General features: G+C 45.0%; 2 protein-coding genes across 2 annotated transcripts in view; one reads left to right on the top strand and one right to left on the bottom strand.

The window, feature by feature from the left end:
* sat2a.1 (spermidine/spermine N1-acetyltransferase family member 2a, tandem duplicate 1) overlaps nucleotides 1-14321 on the top strand; it is a 90380-nt gene that overhangs the window by 57929 nt on the left and 18130 nt on the right. The gene's annotated exons all lie outside the window — the stretch shown is intronic.
* Nucleotides 517-3535, bottom strand: cldn15a (claudin 15a). Its single transcript, XM_072458760.1, has 5 exons — nucleotides 3172-3535; nucleotides 2437-2601; nucleotides 2047-2128; nucleotides 1857-1964; nucleotides 517-725 (listed from the first exon to the last, which is right to left on the bottom strand). The coding sequence occupies exons 1-5, from the start codon at nucleotides 3386-3388 to the stop codon at nucleotides 635-637; spliced, it is 663 nt and encodes a 220-aa protein (XP_072314861.1). The 5' UTR covers nucleotides 3389-3535; the 3' UTR covers nucleotides 517-634.

The following is a 14321-nucleotide window of genomic DNA, read 5'->3' as shown; positions in this document are numbered from 1 at the left end:
AGACAATTTATGACATCACCATTCCAGTTGATTTCAGAACGATGTATTTTGGCCTCAGGACTCAGCTATATCTGGTGCATTCTTCTGGCTGCAGCGAAAAAGGCAATCACAAAAAAATGGATGACACAAAACACAACGACAATTAAGGACTAGACTGACATCATAATGGACATTCGACGAATGGAAAAAATCACATTCAAACTCAATTTGAAAATTGACAAATTTGACAGACTGTGGGCAAAGTAGGACATTTGTTTTGGTTCAGTTGATGTTGTAGTTTATTGATGTGTGGGATGTCTTTTGATTTACGTCTATTTTTCTTTCTCTGGTCGTGTTTTGTTTGATTTTTCATGTTTATGTATCTATTTTTGTTCTTTAAAAATGATAAGGATAAAAAAATATAAAACGTAAGAGAAATAAAAGAAAAGAAAAGAAAATAACAACAACAAAGAACATTTTTTTTATTTAATAAACTATAAAACTGTACAGCACATATATGCATGTCATTTGCATGCCAACATGATTTGGTAAAAAAAAAATCTAAAACTTCGTACAACATTTTACAACTCCAGTGGAAACCTCATGCACATTTTGTAGACCTTAAACTTCCCAGAGTCCAGCCTTGATCCTTCTTTCAGACATAGGCATTGCGTCCATAAGTACTGGTAGCAGCACTGCGGGCTGCCCCAGAATAGGCAGTCCCCCTGCTTTGATACGGAAACGGTCTGAACACACAAAAACAACACAAAAAGATTGTGTTACTTGAGAATAAAAAGAGAGTAATGTGAACCGTTCCTTAAAGGCTACAGATAAGTGCAGAGGATTCAGGCACTTAATGGCTACTTTTTTAAAAAATCACTTTTATCAATCTCTCACTGTAGATGCGACATCAGATTTAATGTTGTGTATTTGTATAAGTTAGTAAGAGAGACAAAACATAAACACCAATTCTGGTATAAGAATTTAAAGAAGAAAATAAAGAAACACCAACATGAAGATGTAACACACATAAAAGGGAAGATAAATCAACTCTAAAAAGTTTAATTGTAGTCAATGTAAATTAGTAAATTTGCAAAAAACTTTTTTGATTTATTTGATAAAACTATCTGATGTCTTAGAATTTTAATATTCACCACTAAGAGGCGCAAAAGAGTTAAGCCTTGTCACTGCTTGTCTTTTTTTTTCAGGTTAGTGAGCTATAATGTGGTAAGACAAAATCAATCGTTTAGGTTTTCTTACCTAATGCAATAGATCCTGAATCCACATTCATTTAGGTAAAAACACCTTTATGAAATTAGGTGCAGTTACTGTGGAAAGGTCATCTATATATATATATATATATATATATATATATATATATAAACATATATATATAGATAAACATATATATATATATATATATATATATATAAACATATATATATATAAGGCAAAAGAGATTATCATCATGTATAATATATATATGCTGCATAAACATATATATATATATATATATATATATATATATATATAAACATATATATATATATATATGAAAGAAAAAAGAGATTATCATCATGAGAATTGAGAATAGATACTTCTGCCTACTTAGTTATATACGTGTTATGAAGAAATATATAATATTAAAAAAGTTAGAAGGCAAGTTCTTGTTAACCATTAGTTATTTTATTGATGTCCTTTATACTTGATACTTTTATACTTGATACTTCATATCTAAAATGCATTATTTTTTGTTTTAGTAAACGTTTGGATGGAACTGAATCAATAACATTTGTACTGCAGTGTTGGCTAGTATATTCTGTGTAGTCTTATCAACTAGAATCTAAACAAATACAGACTTGGATGGTTGAACTCACCGTTTCTCGTCTGATTCCATTTTGCAGGAGCAGGTGAGGCAGGCCCCACCCGCGATGGCCAGCACCGCAGAGCACCAGCCGATGTACAGGCCCTCTCCTATTTCATACCTGCCGCATCAAGACTCATGTCAGCTGGAAATCCCACACCGTATGTATACTTATTGTCAACCGACCAGCACAAATTACTTACTTTGTTCCAACAAAGAGAGGATTAAAGAAGTCTTGGGTGATGTTGAAGGCATACCATGACACAGACACCATTGTGCAAATACCTTTTAAGTGAAAAACATCAAAATGTCATGATTTTATCTGCATTGTATTTGTGATTTCATTCAGAATTGAAATAATGTACTCAGGTCTTTGTTGGCTGTTGCAAAAGTTTAAAAAAGATGACCCTTTTCAAAACAGATATGGGGAATATCTGTGTTTATGAGCTTGGGACCTGCACCTGGGTTACATATAAGGCTAGCGGATGTTGATAATTGATAATTGATAATTGATATTAAGAACTTGTATGCCAAAACGGTTGAAACAAATATTCTGCTGAAATGATATTATGAACTTAATATAATGCTCTTACCTTGTAAGATGAACATAACCCCAGCGGCCCCGGTGATCCTCCCTTTGAGAACGTAGTTTTCCCCTCCAGCCTTTGAGCACTGAATCCCAATCAGGGCTGCCACCAGGCCAAAGGAGCCCAACACGATGGAAATTATTATCAAGGCACGAGACGCCTGGATGTAACCTGGACACAACATGAAAACCCGCCGACACAAGATATTAGCTATCTCCTTTTTACAAGCCAGGGTAGATAACTTTCCTTCAGAAGGTTGGTTAGCCGTCTTGTGATGTGCATAAATGTAAGAGCTTGTACAGACATGCAACACATATTTCAACTTTGACATTGCAGTTTTTGATTTTTACAATATTTTATGGGGCGACAGTGGCAGAGAGGGTCACAGCGGTTGTGTCATTAACAGCACAAGGAGCTGGTGGTGATCTGATGTAATAAATGCATCAAACAATCAAATATGTGGTGTAACAAAGGAAAAAAAAAAAAGCATTTTAAAGGTGCACAATGTAACTTTTCTGGGGAGGGGGTGTCCACCTGCTTGTCTCCATGGCGATGTAATTGCTTTGCCTGGAATGTTCCACAGTATGGCATTAAAATGAATCATGTTTTAATCTGACCTGTAATTTGGCTTGGTGACTTATTTTCCAGGCAAAGCAATTACATCTCCAATGAGACAAGCAGGTGGCAGACACCACCCCAGAAAAGTTGCACAGTAAACCTTTAAAGTGAACTTAAACATACCGCTCAAAGCTAGCAGAGAAGGGAACTCCCTGCAGTTGTGGACTCCGGTTGAGTCGGTTGCACAGGACATCCACAGGTTCTCATAGATGGTAGACGTGGTGATGACATTGCCGTCCACCGTTGAAGTCCTCCAGTAGCGGTTGGGCAGGGTCAGCCCCACCATGACCCAACCGACGAAGCTCAAAATAAAAGCTACCACTTCCACAATTGGATCCATGACCCCCTTAGGTCTAGTAGCCGCAGAGGAGAAGCCAGGTCTTTTTTTCCAAATGCAAAATAAACCAAAAATAGAGTCTGATAGGCCTGAGTGGCAGTAAAGATGTTGTCAGTGCCTTTCTCTCCTCTGATGGTGTGAGATGTCTCCACCTCAGCAGATATGTATAATCATTTATGTGAGAACACTCCTCCCTTCTCGCACACTGTGTTTTTTTCCTTTGAATTTTTACACCCCTGAAACTGAACAGGTGTTTATCGGCACTCTTGGGTCCAGTGGTTAACTGCTGGTCTTAATTCTTACATTATTTTTTATTGCTTTATTAAGAATTGCAAACTCTTTGTGAATTATTTTAAAATAAGACTTTTTTATTTGCAAAAAATGACTTTTAGACTTCACTCACTGTGTCAAAAATGTGTGCAAGTGTCCCACTTGCTGGCAGCTCATTTTAAATATTTTCCCACTCGTTGTATATGGGAAATGGGAACCAACTTCAAACAGTGTGTCAAACAATAGTGAATAAAATGTGTTGGATGGGAACTGAAATTAACCCTACAGTGGTGGCTGCATATGTGATTATGAATGTACAAATGTTTTAGACTGTTGTTGTTGTTGATGAATTGCATCAGCTTTTAAGTTTGAAGTCACTGTTCACTGTGTTGGGCTTCTTATACATCAAACCAGATTACGAATGTTTGAAAAATGAAATACTAAATACAAAAACAGATCTTGATAATTGACAGACAGAAGGAACCTTGTGCATCTAATGGGAAAGTAATGGGAAAGTCTTGTTTCATAGATGATGTATTGTATTATGTCGATATGAAGGGCAGTTATAATCAATGTTTTATTGTTTGGATCTGTACTCTTCAAGGCTGCAGATACAAGGTCGCTGTGACTAAGCACCACACCTTGGCTTTAGTAAGATTATTTTGGAAAAGTGTCAACTCGCTTTGGCTTTAACAAACTTCCGATAGCCATCGGGTTCACTATGATGTGTCTGTGAATATGAATATGAATTACCTGACTGATAGTCAGGGCAGCACTGTTGCTAAACCCACGACACATATAGATAAGGCTAACATAAATCATGGCTCTTGGGCTTGGAAAAAGGTAATTAACCTGTGAGCTCAATTTGGAGGTCTAGCGTGAGGGAAGTAAAACACTTTTGTTTAGGATTGTTTGCCATTTTAATTGGTTTAAATCCTTTATTTTGTATTTGTATTTCATTCAGGTTACTGTCACGATATCAAATTTTAATGCTAATATTGTTGAGCAAATAAACATCACCATTACCGGTATTCATGATTATTGAGACAAAACAACAGTGAAATCTCTCATTCTCTCTCATTCCCATTGTCTAACATCTTACTTTTCCTCAAGTTTGTGACCAACTTTACAAAATTAAACTTTTTGAAAGTCTAAAAGTTAAATATGACAAAAACACTGTTAGCCCTGAAAATGTGTCATTCATTTTTCATAATGTGCAATACTGTCATAATCATGTGCAATACTGTCATAATCATGTGCAATACTGTCATAATCATGTGCAATACTGTGGCATAATGTCAATCATCCTGTCCTCTGTCCATATAACAGCTGTAAATAAGAGTGTTATTTTTATTAAGAGTATAAGAGGTTTTTTATAAGTTATCTGTTTTTGTATTATACTTCTGTGCCTAATCTGTTTCTGTACCCAATCTGTGCTGCAACTCTGGAATTTCCCCATTGTGGGACAAATAAAGGTAATCTTATCTTATCTTTTAGCAGTCTTTTTTAAAGACTATAGAACCAAAAAAACTCAAACTAAAATGGTTCAATTTTTTTTTTTGTCCTTATGATTATTGTGTGACCTGAATAATCACGATTGTGATTTAACCTAATAATCTTGACATCTTTAGTCATAAATGGTTGTTAGCGCTGGAAATGTCCTTAATGTAATATTCATGCGCATATAACTGCTGTAAATAATATATATTGCCACTATTATTATATCATGTATGTCTTAGGTTATTTTATTTTTTCTTTCTATTCCTTATTAAGAATGTGAGAGGTTATGTCTTTAAGAGTTTTGTTTATAAGAGTTTTTCTATTAAGAGTATTTTTGTTTATTTATTTTAAGGTTATCTGTTCTTTTACTTCAATTAACCCATTGTGTGGACAAATAAAGGCTTATCTTATCTTATCTTAAAGTCCAGCACTGTTGCCATAGCAATTAACAATTCACAACAAAATATTCCAATGTTTGAATGGGGATCGCAATAATGTTGTTTACAAACAGGAAGCAAAGAAGGTAGCCAAGTCTGTGAAGTCAATCCCTGAAAAATAATAAGATTCAACATTTATGAATAATTTAATAATTAGATTGGAAATTGTGACAGCATGAAATTCTGGAATATGAACACAACCTCTTTGTCAGAAACAACATCTATTTAAAATATTTGTTACATTTTTGTTGTTGTTGTTGTTGTTGTTTTATGGCGGTTGGCATCCGAGTGTTGCATTACCGCCAGACTTTATTCCTCAGACTTTTCGTAGTCCTCAGACTCTGTCGTAGTCCGTAAAAGTACTCCTTCCATTGCTTTGGTGTTACAAAGCCCATGAGGTCATGATATGTCTTTGTGACTAGAATAGTTGTTGTTGTTGTTGTTGTTGTTGTTGTTTTATGGCGGTTGGCATCCGAGTGTTGCATTACCGCCAGACTTTATTCCTCAGACGTTTCGTAGTCCTCAGACTCTGTCGTAGTCCGTAAAAGTACTCCTCCCATCGCTTTGGCGTTACAAAGCCCATGAGGTCATGATGTGTTTTTGTGACTAGAATAGTTGTTGTGTCAGAGACCAACCGGCTTTATTCCAGGGAGACTCTTCTTCACCTTCCTCGCCCTCTTTGACGTTCGGTGCTTTGGAAGTACAAAGCCCATGAGATCATGGGACGTCTTTGTTGTTTTACAAAGCCCATGAGGTCATGGGACGTCTTTGTCGTTTTATCCTTTAGAAGTCCTTCTTCCATCACTTTGGCGTTTCTAGGCCCATGAAGTCCATGCGCGTTAGAACATCCTCTTGCTCCTCATCCTCGGCTCAGTCTCCAACACCCCCCACCTCTATAAACGTTTACCCAGCCCTGTGCTACATAAGTAAGCAACCACAGCCTGACACAAACCCTGTGACTGGATCGCCAGAACGTTCCGCAGATTGAACTCCCGCCCATTATTCTGAAACCACAAGGCCAACCCAGCCCTTTCCCTATCATAAGCCTCACAGCAAATCAGCACATGCTCGACAGTCTCTGGCACCCGACAGTGACCACACAGACCGGTCGGATGTTTGCCTATCCTACTCAGTGACCAATTGAGTCCAGTATGGCCAATCCTCATGTGGGCGAAGGCCCTTTCCTCCCACGCGTTCCTGCCCATAGACCCGCAAGGACCCACACTACCCTGTATGTGATAGAGATGCCGTCCAGTAACACAGTGGCTCCAAAATTCCTGCCAAAGGCCGACCACATGACTCTTGATAACAGGCTTGATTTCAGATTTGCTTAACTCAACCGCCACATCAATTGATGGCCGCCGAAGGGAACGTTTAGCCAGTGCATCAGCCATTTCGTTACCATCCACCCCCACATGCGCAGGGACCCAAATGAAGGAAACCCTCACATCCTTCCTGGACAGGGAGAGCATCAGACAGAAGATGCCATTCAACACATCCTGTCTGCAATCCGATTTCCCAGATTTAATGCTTTGCAATGCAGAAAGGCTGTCAGAGGCCACCACAATGCCGCAACACTGCAAAGCAGATTCCGCCCATTCCAACGCCAACCGTATCGCTATAAGTTCCGACGTGAAAACAGAAAGGCGATCTGTCAACCTCTTCTTGACCGCTAGCCCCAGGTCAGGCACAAAATAAGCGGCGCCAGTACGCCCACTCTCAGGATCCCTAGACCCGTCGGTATAAATAAACACATCACCTGAGTGCTTATCGATGAGCGCTTGAAGTTTCAGAGACCAACCGGCTTTATTCCAGGGAGACCCTTCTTCATCTTCCTCTCCCTCTTTGACGTTCGGTGCTTTGTTGTTGTTGTTGTTGTTGTTGCTATTTTATGGCGGTTGGCATCCGAGTGTTACATTACCGCCAGACTTTATTCCTTAGACTGTTGTTGCTGTTGTTATTGTTTTATGGCAGTCGACAGCCGAGTGTCGCATTACCGCCAGACTTTATTCCCCAGACTTTGTCGTAGTCCTAAAAGTTGTTCTTCCAGTGCTTTGACCTCCAGTGCTTTGACAAAGCCCAAGAGGTCATGAGATGCCTTTGTCATTGTATCCTCAGACTTTGTTGTTGTTGTTGTTGTTGTTGTTGTTGTTGTTTTATGGCGGTTGGCATCCGAGTGTTGCATTACCGCCAGACTTTATTCCTCAGACGTTTCGTAGTCCTCAGACTCTGTCGTAGTCCGTAAAAGTACTCCTCCCATTGCTTTGGTGTTACAAAGCCCATGAGGTCATGATATGTCTTTGTGACTAGAATAGTTGTTGTGTCAGAGACCAACCGGCTTTATTCCAGGGAGACTCTTCTTCATCTTCCTCTCCCTCTTTGACGTTCGGTGCTTTGGAAGTACAAAGCCCATGAGGTCATGGGACGTCTTTGTTGTTTTACAAAGCCCATGAGGTCATGGGACGTCTTTGTCGTTTTATCCTTTAGAAGTCCTTCTTCCATCACTTTGGTGTTTCTAGGCCCATAAAGTCTGGCGGTAATGCAACAACACCGGTTGGTCTCTGACACAACAACAACAATACCTCGTGCACTTGGATGCCAACTGCCATAAAAAACAACAACGACAACAGTTTGGATATTACGGCAACATAGAGGAACGCCTCGGTCCGTATGACGGGGAAGAAGAAGAAGAGGAAGCGTGACCTGGTCGGTGACGATATGAACAGCGGGGAGGACTCCCCTGGAGCCACTGATCCTGTGCAGCGTAGGGCGTCTTCTTGCTCGTCTATGGAGGGCTCTCTCAGTAAGGAGCAGGGCGGGGGGGTTGCAGATGTCGGGGATGTGAGTTCAGAGTGTAAGGTGTTCATAAAGCTCGCGCAGGATAATGCGTCCTTTAAGGGGTGGGATCCGATGGCGTTGACAAGGAGCCTGACTGTAGCTGTGGGAGTGGTCAAGCATGCGAGTGTCCTTAGGGATGGCTCGCTGCTGGTCGTGTGCAAGGACGTGGCTCAGCAAAGGAAGGCGATTGAAGCTAAGTGTCTGGGGGGGAAGGACATTCTTGTGTCTGATGCTGTAAGAGGCACGGTCAGGGGAGTTATAGTAGGCGTCCCTACGACGACATCTGTGGATGACATAAAGGAGAATTTGACTGGAGCTAAGGTGGTGGATGCTAGGCGGTTGAAGATGACCCGGGATGGGGTAAGGTGTGACAGCCTGTCGATAATGATTAGATTTGAAGGTGGGATCCTGCCTCGTGTGGTGTGCGTTGGGTACATGCGCTATGGCGTACGCCCATATGTTCTGCCGCCCCTGCGTTGCTTCAAGTGCCAGCGCTTTGGGCATATTGCAACGGTCTGTAGAGGGAAGCAGAAGTGTGGTAAATGTGCAGGAGACCACGAGTATGGGAAGTGTGACGACGGAGCAAAACTCAAGTGCTGTAACTGTGGGGGAGAGCATAGCTCTGCCTACGGGGGATGCGTGTTCAGCAAGAGGGCTGCTGAGGTGCAAAAAGTTAGAGCCTCTCAAGGCATATCCTACGCGGATGCGGTCAAGAAGGTGTCTGGTAGTCAGGTGACGGTGGATGCAGTGGGGGCTGCCAGTGCTGCTGGTGTCCTAGGCGACAGGGGAGGGGGCAGCGTTGCCCGCGGCCAGGGGGAGGTCCCCACTGGGATGCCTGTGAGTGTGGCTTCCACGGGCAGAGGCCCTGTGGGTGCGGAGGATGTACTGGTTGTGAAGAGGAAGGATTTCTTCCTCTTTATAGTGGAAGTGATTAACTGTACTGGGCAAACCAAGAAGAGATCCGAAAAGACTAAGATCATCGCTAAGGCTGCAGGGAAGTACTTTGGAGCTGGGGGCCCCGAGTGGACGGAGATAGAGGATGCGCTGCGGGAGGGCGCCCTGCCCCATTCTGGCAGTGGGAGTGGGGGGGCTCCCGATGCGCCGTCAGGTTCCGGGGGCTCATAATGGCGGTGGTTGTCTTGCAATGGAATGCGCGTAGTCTTCGTGCTAATGGCCAGGAATTTAAGCATTTTGTCTCTACCTTGTTGAACAAGCCTCACGTTATGTGCGTGCAGGAGACTTGGTTACGACCTAGGTGGGGTTTTGGGATACAAGGGTATGTGTGTGTTAGGAATGATAGGGAGCAGGGTAGAGGCGGAGGTGTGGCTGTGTTTGTCCGAGATGACCTAAATTACGTTGTTGTCAGTGTGAGTAAAGCGCCGGAGGCCCTGGCGGTGAGGGTCTGGCTGGGTGGTGAAGCTGTTACTGTGGTTAACCTTTATAATCCGTGTGGTGAGTTAACGTTAGAGTCCTTACATAGTATCGGTAAGGATGTTCGGGGAAAGGCCGTGTGGTGTGGGGATTTTAATGCGCATAGCGCTTTGTGGGGCGGTAGTGGTACCGATAGGTATGGGCAGGTGGTAGAGGGTTTTATCAATCAAAGGGAGTTGGTTTGTCTGAATGATGGGGGTGGGACCCGCTATGATATGGGGACCGGTGCGGAAAGTGCAATAGATCTTACACTTGTGTCCAAGGAGTTAGCTGGTGTTTGTAGTTGGGAGGTTCTTGATACTCTTTCTTTTGGTAGCGATCACTATCTAGTCCGCACCGTGATTGGCTTTGGGAGCTGTGTGGTCAGGGGGACGAGGATCCAGAGGTGGCAGTTGGCAAGGGCGAACTGGGGGGCTTTCCTGAGGAAAGCTGATGATGGTTCTAGGGTTCTGCAGGAAGGAGGATTGACTCAGGTGGATGATCTCAATAGTGCAATTGTCTCGCTCATCACGCAGTCAGCGGTAGGCACGATTCCTAAGAGTGGTGGTAGTGGACATAGGAAGCGGGTGCCGTGGTGGACTGAAGCATGTGGTCATGCTGTTAGGGCGAGAAATGCGGCGTTTCGCCGGCTAAGGGTTGCCCACACTGAGGGTGCCCTCATTGACTACAAGAGGGCCCGCGCTGTTGTGCGGAAAACTGTGAGAACGGCCAAGAGTGCCTATTGGAGGCGGTATTGTTCCAAAATTGGGAGAGAAACGCGTCTCTGGGATGTTTGGGGGATGATTAAGCGGATGCATGGGGTTGAGCGCCGTCATGGGACCCCGGTCCTAATACTGAATGGTGTTGAAGCAGTCAGCGACGTTGACAAAGCTGAACTGTTGGCCAGCACCTTTGTGTCGGTGCACAGCTCTGACAATCTCTCACCTGCGGAAAGGCACTACAGGGAGAGTACTCTGGCCCAGAATTCTGAGCTGATTGGGCACCAGCCTTCGACTCAAGATGACCTTGACCTTCCGTTTAGTTTGTTTGAGCTAAGGAGAGCACTTTCTAAGGCGAAACAGACAGCCCCGGGTAAAGATGAGGTGTGCTATGACATGCTCTCTCATTTGACTGATGACACGCTTGGGCTAGTCCTGGGTCTTTTCAACCGTGTTTGGGATTCAGGTTGTGTTCCATCTGCGTGGAAACAGTCTACGGTGGTGCCGGTTCTGAAGCCGGGTAGGCCAGCGTCTGACCCTTCAAGTTATAGGCCGATTGCCTTGACGTCGCAGCTCGGGAAAACGATGGAGCGCATGGTTACCGAGCGGTTGGATTACTTCTTGGAGAGTCAGGGTTTGCTTCCCGCGCACCAGAGTGGTTTCCGTAGGGGCAGGAACACCATGGATTCCGTGTTGTGTTTGGAATCTGATATCCAGCTGGCCAGGGCTCAGAAAGAAAAGGTTATTGCGGTGCTCTTCGATGTGGAGAAGGCGTACGATATGGTTTGGAAGGATGGGCTCCTCATTAAGCTGCGGAAGTGTGGTGTGAAGGGTAAACTGTTTAACTGGGTCCGGAGCTTTCTGTCTGGCCGGCGTATCCAAACCAGAGTGGGCGCTGCTTACTCTGGGGTCTATGGGGTGGAGAATGGGATCCCGCAGGGGAGTGTGTGTAGCCCTATCTTGTTCAATGTTATGATTAAGGACATCTTTGACGACGTGGATGGGTCTGTTGGGAGGAGCCTTTATGCTGACGATGGCGCTCTATGGGTGAGAGGGAGGAATCTCCGGTTTTACGAGGCGAAACTGCAAAGGGCAATACAGCAGGTGGACCAGTGGACCCTGAAGTGGGGGTTTAAACTGTCCGTACGGAAGTCTCAAGTGATCTGTTTCTTCAATGGGCATAGGGACGTCTCCCTTCGACTGCATGGGCAGGTGCTCGAACAGGTCAGGGAGGTGAGGTTCTTGGGGGTCACCTTTGACGAGAGGCTTAGTTGGCGTCAGCACATTGATGAGGTCAGTGGTAAATGCAAAAGGGTGAATAACTTGCTTCGTTGTCTATCCGGCCAGGACTGGGGGGCCAGCAGAAGGTCGCTCCTGGGTATTTATCGGGCCGTCATGAGGGCGGCTATTGATTATGGCTGTATAGCCTACATGTCTGCGGCTGAGACTAACTTAAAGAAGCTTGATGTGGAGCAAGCCCAGGCCTTGCGCATCTGCTGTAGGGCTTTTAGGACCTCCCCTGTCTCGGCGCTGCAGGTTGAGTTGGGGGAATCGCCGTTACGGCTCCGGAGGCTAGAACTTCTGTTGGCTTACTGGGTGAATGTGCAAGGTCATACGAGCTCTCACCCGGTGAGGGACTTTCTCAGGGTTGATGGGGGGCAGAGTGAGGCTGGCGGTATGGTTTTCAGCCAGGTAGGAAATGCGAAGGCGCGGCTTGCGGGTGTTGGTGATCTGCGTGTGAGCCCGTCGGTGGCTTTGTCTGCTATAGCTCCGTGGAAGTTTGTCCCGGCTCCTGTTGATGTTAGCTTGCATGGCAAGCTTAGAGGAGTCGCTGGGAGGGCACCGCAGTTTGCCGTTCAAGCGCTCATCGATAAGCACTCAGGTGATGTGTTTATTTATACCGACGGGTCTAGGGATCCTGAGAGTGGGCGTACTGGCGCCGCTTATTTTGTGCCTGACCTGGGGCTAGCGGTCAAGAAGAGGTTGACAGATCGCCTTTCTGTTTTCACGTCGGAACTTATAGCGATACGGTTGGCGTTGGAATGGGCGGAATCTGCTTTGCAGTGTTGCGGCATTGTGGTGGCCTCTGACAGCCTTTCTGCATTGCAAAGCATTAAATCTGGGAAATCGGATTGCAGACAGGATGTGTTGAATGGCATCTTCTGTCTGATGCTCTCCCTGTCCAGGAAGGATGTGAGGGTTTCCTTCATTTGGGTCCCTGCGCATGTGGGGGTGGATGGTAACGAAATGGCTGATGCACTGGCTAAACGTTCCCTTCGGCGGCCATCAATTGATGTGGCGGTTGAGTTGGGCAAGTCTGAAATCAAGCCCGTTATCAAGAGTCATGTGGTCGGCCTTTGGTAGGAATTTTGGAGCCACTGTGTTACTGGACGGCATCTCCATCACATACAGGGTAGTGTGGGTCCTTGCGGGTCTATGGGCAGGAACGCGTGGGAGGAAAGGGCCTTCGCCCGCATGAGGATTGGCCATACTGGACTCAATTGGTCACTGAGTAGGATAGGCAAACATCCGACCGGTCTGTGTGGTCACTGTCGGGTGCCAGAGACTGTCGAGCATGTGCTGATTTGCTGTGAGGCTTATGATAGGGAAAGGGCCGGGTTGGCCTTGTGGTTTCGGAATAATGGGCGGGAGTTCAATCTGCGGAACGTTCTGGCGATCCAGTCACAGGGTTTGTGTCAGGCTGTGGTTGCTTACTTATGTAGCACAGGGCTGGGTAAACGTTTATAGAGGTGGGGGGTGGTGGAGACTGAGCCGAGGATGAGGAGCAAGAGGATGTTCTAATGCGCTTGGACTTCATGGGCCTAGAAACGCCAAAGTGATGGAAGAAGGACTTCTAAAGGATAAAACGACAAAGACGTCCCATGACCTCATGGGCTTTGTAAAACAACAAAGACGTCCCATGATCTCATGGGCTTTGTACTTCCAAAGCACCGAACGTCAAAGAGGGCGAGGAAGGTGAAGAAGAGTCTCCCTGGAATAAAGCCGGTTGGTCTCTGACACAACAACTATTCTAGTCACAAAAACACATCATGACCTCATGGGCTTTGTAACGCCAAAGCGATGGGAGGAGTACTTTTACGGACTACGACAGAGTCTGAGGACTACGAAACGTCTGAGGAATAAAGTCTGGCGGTAATGCAACACTCGGATGCCAACCGCCATAAAACAACAACAACAACAACAACAACAACAACAACATCCTCTTGCTCCTCATCCTCGGCTCAGTCTCCAACACCCCCCACCTCTATAAACGTTTACCCAGCCCTGTGCTACATAAGTAAGCAACCACAGCCTGACACAAACCCTGTGACTGGATCGCCAGAACGTTCCGCAGATTGAACTCCCGCCCATTATTCCGAAACCACAAGGCCAACCCGGCCCTTTCCCTATCATAAGCCTCACAGCAAATCAGCACATGCTCGACAGTCTCTGGCACCCGACAGTGACCACACAGACCGGTCGGATGTTTGCCTATCCTACTCAGTGACCAATTGAGTCCAGTATGGCCAATCCTCATGCGGGCGAAGGCCCTTTCCTCCCACGCGTTCCTGCCCATAGACCCGCAAGGACCCACACTACCCTGTATGTGATGGAGATGCCGTCCAGTAACACAGTGGCTCCAAAATTCCTACCAAAGGCCGACCACATGACTCTTGATAACGGGCTTGATTTCAGACTTGCCCAACTCAACCGCCACATCAATTGATGGCCGCCGAAGGGAACGTTTAGCCAGTGCATCAG

This window comes from Eucyclogobius newberryi, unplaced genomic scaffold (assembly GCF_026437365.1).
Source record: "Eucyclogobius newberryi isolate DKJ021-1_F unplaced genomic scaffold, fEucNew1.0.hap1 SCAF_22, whole genome shotgun sequence".
NCBI classification, from domain to species: domain Eukaryota; kingdom Metazoa; phylum Chordata; class Actinopteri; order Gobiiformes; family Gobiidae; genus Eucyclogobius; species Eucyclogobius newberryi.
This window is presented reverse-complemented; position numbering and strand designations above follow the sequence as displayed.